This window comes from Schistocerca serialis, chromosome 2 (genome assembly GCF_023864345.2).
Source record: "Schistocerca serialis cubense isolate TAMUIC-IGC-003099 chromosome 2, iqSchSeri2.2, whole genome shotgun sequence".
Lineage (NCBI taxonomy): Eukaryota > Metazoa > Arthropoda > Insecta > Orthoptera > Acrididae > Schistocerca > Schistocerca serialis.
The window spans coordinates 382,365,606-382,373,301 of NC_064639.1; the positions used below are offsets into that span (position 1 = coordinate 382,365,606).

At 39.5% G+C, this 7,696-nt stretch overlaps 1 protein-coding gene across 1 annotated transcript in view; it reads left to right on the forward strand.

The window, feature by feature from the left end:
- LOC126456009 (T-box transcription factor TBX20-like) overlaps positions 1-2,026 on the forward strand; it is a 195,555-nt gene extending 193,529 nt beyond the window's left edge. Inside the window, exon 6 of the mRNA XM_050091765.1 lies at positions 1,837-2,026. Within this exon, the coding sequence (XP_049947722.1) occupies positions 1,837-2,026 (190 nt within the window). The remainder of the gene's footprint in view (positions 1-1,836) is intronic.
- The last annotated feature ends 5,670 nt before the right edge of the window (positions 2,027-7,696 follow it).

The following is a 7,696-nucleotide window of genomic DNA, read 5'->3' on the forward strand; positions in this document are numbered from 1 at the left end:
TGAACCCATCGATTCCATATTCTGCTAACAGTCATTGAATCTCGACCAACGCGAGCAGCAATGTCGCGATACGATAAACGGCAATCGCGATAGTCTACAGTCCGACCTTTATCAAAGTCGGAAACGTGATGGTACGCATTTCTCCTCCTTACACGAGGCATCACAACAACGTTTCACCAGACAACGCCGGTCAACTGTTGTTTATGTATGAGAAATCGGTTGGAAACCTTCCGCATGTCAGCACGTTGTAGGTGTCGCCACCGGCGCCATCCTTGTGTGAATGCTCTGAAAAGCTAATCATTTGCATATCTCAGCATCTTCTTCCTGTCGGTTAAATTTCGCGTCTGTAGCACGTCATCTTCGTGGTGTAGCAATTTTAATGGCCAGCAGAAGATCCTCAAGTAGGGGGCGCTAAGGAGATCTCCAGCTGCCTTTACTTTTACCGTAATAAAAAATAATCAAGTCAAATACAAAGAGTAAGAAAGTTTTATTTAAACTGATTATACACATATACAAGACAGTACCATCTTATGATATAAAAAGTTACAATTGTGGTTCTCTTTCTTAAGTGATGAATTCTATGCGTCTGTTCTTCCTGACAAGTTGGTTAATTACATCATCAATAGGACAATCAATGTCAGAGAAAGTGTTCAATAGAACTAAGCCATCAAGTCGATCCTCCTCATTGTCGACCTCAGCCATGTCTCTGTACGCCGCAATGTTGAAAAACTTCTTTCTACTGTAGATACAGATGCAGGTAGACAAGCAAATATTTTGTACAGCGAGTGCAAAATAGGATAGTCAGATCTAGGAGAAACAGACGAGGCTTTCATAACAGAATTACGTTCATTAAGGGCCTTCACACTAGTCAGAAATCTAATGGGTGCTATGAAGCACTGTGTTCTAAAGATCGCCCATTTGTCTTTTTGAGGATTCATGTGTGGATCGTTGTCCTCCACTGCGAAAAGCTTTCTGGTAGACCCAGGATTGAAGAGTATACTCTGTTGCATGTCATGTACCAGTAAATAAAAACTATGTCGTGTGACTAGGGCCTCACGTCGGGCAGACCGTTCGCCGTGTGCAAGTCTTTCAATCTGACGCCACTTCGGCGACCTGCGCGTCGATGGGGATGAAACGATGATGGTTAGGACAACACAGCATCCAGTCCCTGAGCGGAGAAAATTTCCGACCCAGCCGGGAATCGACCCCGGTCCCTTAGGATTGACATTCTGAACGGACATGTACCAGTGATTCACTGTTTTAATATATTGTAACCTGTTTTAGACGTAGTTATACGTCCTTCGTGGACTCACATTTTAATATGCAGCTGAAGACGCGACATATGTTCTGAAACCGGCTAGTACTTCCTTTTTATAAATGAATCATCGGAGTTTATCATTGACAATGTATATCCATTCTTGTGACTGGGGGACTTCGACCGTTCACTTATGTAAGAAAATGGAACACCTACAGTCGTCCTTATGATGCTTCAGTACACCATCTTCAGGCCTTAGCTGAAGCTCACGGGTTTAACACCATGTATTAACACGATGCATTAGTGGCCAACATGTATAACTGGTTTATGCGATATTGAACAACAGTTGCGGATGTCCCCTGAAGAGAAAAGTGTGCCGAATGATTTTAACTGTTGTCTACATTGAAAGCGAAGATCTCAAGTTTTAACATACCTGACGTTGCTACACGTGTTCTTCTAATTACTTTGAACAGTGTAGTATTATGATATTGTTGTACTGCCTATCGTCATGAAGTATCCAGCTGATAGCGTGAGATGGCATGCAGTGTTTCATCTACTGACAGCCGCTGCTCTGTCCTCAGGTTCTCGCCGTACCCCCCGCCACTGCCCTCGGCCGCCGCCGCCGCAGCCGCTGCCGCCGCCGCTGCCGCCGCCGCTGCGTCCCGCCCCCAGCGCCAGGCACTGTCGCCCGTCTCCTCTTCACCCGACAGCCTCCAGGACGCTGACCTCCACCCGCCGCCCCCGCACAGTCCCGCACAGCAGTTGTCCTAGTGTCGGCGATACCTCTACCACTCGTCATCCAACTCTGCGCTCTCCGTGAAGCGGCAGGCTGTTGGCTCACGTCTGGACGGCCACTGAGGACATTAAACTTGGCCGTGTCTTCGAGCTCCCAATCGATCATCCAGAAGAACGGACTTCCCGAAAAAGCTGTTCTTCTCCGACTGCTACCTGGGGCACTATGATCTTACTGCTACTGTGATTCAACTGTACACAGGTGCTCAGTGTCCGAAGATACTTCTCAGGATCACAATAACGATGCGTTGCAATACATATGAATGGAGCAGTACAAATCTAGGCATTTGATTCCTGTGCCTCCCTTGTACAAAAGTACTCCGATTGTGAGACGTTAGTTCTTCACTAAAACAGAAAACGTTTCTTCGCGACTGACTGTCTTATTGATAAGTACTTTGAAATGTATGACGCGGAAAATTCATGTTTGCAACATTCCCTCTGAAAGCCCCTCAGCCTGGAATGCACTAAAGGATCACTTGAAATTATTTTCAGTTTCATTTGTAATTACCAACATTCTCAGAAGAGTCAAGCAACTAGTAATAGAATCAAGCAGCATCATCAAATAAATGAAGTGCTCTATTGGAGAAGTTGTACAGGGACTCCTGTAGCCAAGTTATTCCTCCTGTTCTCCGAAAAATAAAAGTGACAGTAAAGAGGTATCGATAATACCGAATAAGTGCTGTGAGGCCGAAAGTGCAGTTAACACGATATATCAAGTAATCTGTGAACCTTGTGACTGTTCACTTAAATCCATATTTACGAGTATGATCCGATAATTTCGGCGTATTAAAACAAAACAAAAAAAAAATAAAGAAATAAAATGTATGCAAGACAGTGCATAGTGCAAGTGACTACAAAACCGTTTGTGGATTACTTAGTTTTTAGTTACCACTTGTACAAAAATATGTGGCGATACTACCTATTGTTTCATGTGGAGTGCAATATTTGAAGTAGAAAAACTCTATAAAGTGTACTGGGCCCCAGTGACATGTGTATTACGAATTATTTATTTCAAGATATTGTTTTACAAACGAAGTTAGAAACACGAACATTTAAACGTCGCCTTTCTGGAAACAAAACTAAAACGAGCCTGAAGCAAGACATAGTAATCGCTGTGCTCGCCAGTACTTTCCAGTAAGACGATGAAGAATAAAACGTGTTGCGTCGCCGTATAAGCAAAGTGTGATGATTCCTGTGCACAAAATTTTAAGAGATTGAACAAGTTCCAAATCTGGAAAATAATTTTACGATAGGAAAGTAAACAAGGTAATAGATTTATACTACTTTCTTCCAAGAACATTGTTGATTACCCAGAGCAAATACGGAGGCAGTAAAACAAATTATTTATTTTGTGAGAGTAATATTGTTATGTATTAATCGATCAGGACACTCATTTGTCCTAGCAGACGCTGTGTGCATGTAAAGGAAGTGAAATGGAAACTATTCAGATATATATCAGTGAGATAGAATTCCACAAGAATGACTATTTGTACCGTAAAATTTAAGATTTTATAAAATAGTTCCTAGGCTGTTATTGTAGAAATTATATCTGTGCCAATAGCTTAAAATTTTTGAAAGAAACCTTCTACGCCAAAGATGCGCTTCAGGACCATTGTTCGGTTGATTAAGGTTGTTCTCCGTTCGTTCCCTTTCCAGAACGGTATGACGGGAATCATTCCACCATATTTTTCGGAAACGTGATGAGAGCTTGACTCTTAACTTTCTCTTCTCTAGACTAACATACACGAATCTGATCTGTCGGAAATATGTGTATGGAGCAGGCGCTGGGAAAAAATAAGATAGTAGGAGACATTTCCTCCATAAGATATGATTCTAGCATTTGACTAACATTCACTTCTCGATATGAAATGTAATACGAAAGGTGCAATTAAGATTATGGAGGCAGTATTTGCACCACTGTATTAGACGAATGCTAAACAGACGTCACTAAACATTATCGTCTTTGTATACAACATGTCCCAACGGGAGTATAACATACGATACAAATGTAAAACCCAAACTTGACTGATTGTATGAATCATAAGTTTATGGCACTCTCTACAGCGTTAAATTTTATTAAGCCCTCCCCATCTTTGGAACAAGAGCCTTTCGTTTAATCTCCTTGAGATGTACGGCTGATATAGTAAAGAAATTTCTTCAGACACCTCTTCATAATTGTACAGAGTGTATTTGTAACGCTTTCTAGCGAAAACATAAGCGTTCTGTATCAGTCATACTTTAATCCAATCACTAAGTGTTTAAACGATCATGCCGCAATGGCGAGGAATATTATTAAGTGTCTTACATTAGAATTTGTCTTTTGTGAGATTTATATATAGTGTTTTTCTGAGAGACAAAATACGTCTTTTTTGGAGTTTCGGTATTGTGGCCAAAAATGAATTGCGTACTCTAGCGATAAATCCAGTACTAAATTCTAAACACGATAAATTCTAGCTGGTGTTAGTGATAGGACCATCCAAACTAGTAAAGAATATAATGGATTTTAACTGATGCAGAACGTCTTTATATTTGGGTTTAATGAATCAGTTGGAGCCCTCACAAAACTGTTCCTTAATGGTCGGAGTGACACGTGTTGTGATATGCGGCTGGAATGTTTCCCACCATACTGCTTCACTATTAGGAGCCTCCTACATATCTTGGATTATAGTTTATCCATCGCTGAAGTTACAGGATAACATCACACACAAACACACACACACACACACACACACACACACACAGACACACACTAACACTTATTGCACGTCGTGCTGCAGTACCTTATATGTAAATCACTGTTGATATCTATTTATATGTAAGCTCTGTGAAACATATCTTGCATTGGTAACGAATAAAATGCATTAGAAATGTGAAGAACCCACTGCAGCGCTGACGGATTCTTTATTGAGTTTCTGTGATTGTATTTTATGTAAATACTGAGATGCAAATACAAAATGGTCTTTATTCTGTCACTGTGTTTTGTTTCCAATACGATTTCCGGTGATGACGCCATATTATGATCTTCTGCTCAGTGACAAGATAATTCAGCGACAAACTACGAGAAATTTCCAGTTAACATTAAAAAGGATAACACAAGTAAAATATATCTGTCCGCTGATTCCATCAACTTTTATGCTTAGCTAATCCGTAAAATCATACGCAAATAAGAAAAAGAGTTGAAAAACTGGTAGCTGCGCATACATCTCTTATTTTAAATTATTACTGACTTATTGATGACAGCACCTATCGTTATCTTTGTATAAAGTACGTTAGGGTAGTTTTATTGACTAAAATACGCTGTGTCGTTCGAATTTGCATCAAAAGCAGAAACACAGAATTTGTCGAGGTCCTCTTAGGTAGCTGCAGAAATCGGCAAGATGATTAAACTAAGGGGAAGTGCATTCAAATGATTTAGAACGATGTCAAGTACAGTCGGGGACAGATTTCGCGAGACCCTCGCCTTTTTATTACACTGAACTGCAAGTTTAACTGCCTATTGAGCAGCGTAACAAGTTAGAATACACAGTGCTACCAACATACTATTTAACAAAACCTCCAGTTTCCTCTGCCGTAATGCCAACGGATAATTGTCATCTACTATCATCACAGTCAGTAATAACAACCTTTCTCATGACGCGCCTTTTTTTTTATAACATGTCAGTAATCGATTTTACTAACTGATTTGCAACTCCATATTTCCCATTACATTTTAACACATTGACTGTCGGCCACATAAAGCTTGCCGTTTGGTAGAATGCAGACCATTTTTATGGTTTTTGAATATTTAAGAAGACTAACTAACAATTTAAGAAGAGTAGCTAACAATAAAGATCGATTTACCCCGTCTGAACTATCGCAACACTTCTCACAAAAATTAACATGTGTCACATTGGTACTCTTTCTGGACCGGCGCTAACAGCACTTATTCATCGGATAGACAAGAGGAATCCTTTCGTACTGTGTAACGAATTAGGAGAGGCACAAATTTTCATTGCCGTGATTCCATTCTACAGCTAATGGTTGTCCATATTCGCAAGCTCGAATACACTTAATATACTGTTTGGTGCGGACGATTGCTGGATGTTTTTACTCGAAAGAGAATAGTTCATTCTAACTGTGCTATCCACTACTTTTTAAACTTGCTATAGGCATAGCAACTAAAATATTGATTTCAATCTAAGACAAACATGAGTTAGCTGTAATCTAACTGAGACAATTTTTTTATGATAGAAAAAGACAGTCTACTCTGGCTCTGGTGTAATATTCCACAATATTTGGTATTTTACGAACTGACTTTCGGCTATGAAGATATCGTCAGGTGTGGCTGCGAAATTGTTGTGGGATCAGAGATTTTAAAATACTGCATCTACAGCATATCACAGTTAGCTTTGAAATATGGTAACTGTTAATGTTTGTTGTTGACTAAAAGCGCGATATAAAACTATTTACCTTACACAAAACAATATGTGACACATTAAGTAAGGAACCACATGACAAATTACAACAATTGTCCTCAGAAGAAAAAATAGTTGAACAATATTCAGTAAACTACGGTGAAGTGTTATAAGGGACTGAATTAACAAGGTAATCTGGACCTTAACAAGTCTTCATATTATAAACTGCTACAAAATATTGCTAGTGAGATTGAACAGGTAAGTGAGACAATGAACAAAATAAATGAAGTAAAGGAAAAATAAGACACATGAGTACGAAGGGTAATTCACAAAGCGGTCTGGATGTGATTACTAGCATTGTCTGCAGTTGGTAAGAGAATTATATCGGATCATTCAGTACTAAGATTTGGCCGTTGGGCATATGTTAAATAATTTCCATTATTTCAAAAAAGTTCATCTCTCCATTTCTGGATGTTGTGTAAGACTTCGAGTTGCACGTCGCAACTGTGTCCTCTTTCAAGCAGGTGACCTGCAAAAGTTTCCTGTATCGATACATTAATATTACAATAACCTACAGAGCGTCATGGATCGATGTGGGAATGGTGATTCTAAAGGAACCCGAAGGAATGTAAGAAGTTGCAGATTGCAGTGGTTGTTAGTGTTACCAGTAGCACATCTAGAGAGTGAACTCGTAGAGAGAAGGGTAATCTAATTTTTGAAATGGGGGAGGCCAATTTAAGCCTGCTTCTTGTTTGCAATTCTCATATATTACTACCCACAGCTAAAAATGTTGATAATAGAATGTGAACCTCTACTTACTCAGCTAACTAATATAAAATCAGCATATAATTTATATAATTAATTATGATCATCTGACAACATATCGGCATGTAATAGTAACACATACGATTTTTTAAAATGACAGCTCCAAGAATCAAAGCACTAAAAAGAGAAGCCTGTTTGTTATATTTTTCCAGTTGACATAGAACTGGTCAACAGACACAAACATTGGTAACTCGTGCCCTGCTCTTATAATTTTTTCTTGCGTTTCTGTACATTGTTCACTACATTTTTGCCATCACATAAGAACCGTCTATGTAATTTTAAAAATACTGAAGAACCACCAGCACTACGGACAAATTTTGGATTCGAGCCTGACTCGAACGTGAGACCCTCGGAATGCTGTCGAGAACCAATACATCAGACCACCCGAAAGGTGCCTACAACCTTCCTCTGTAATGCTGCAAAAGTGCGG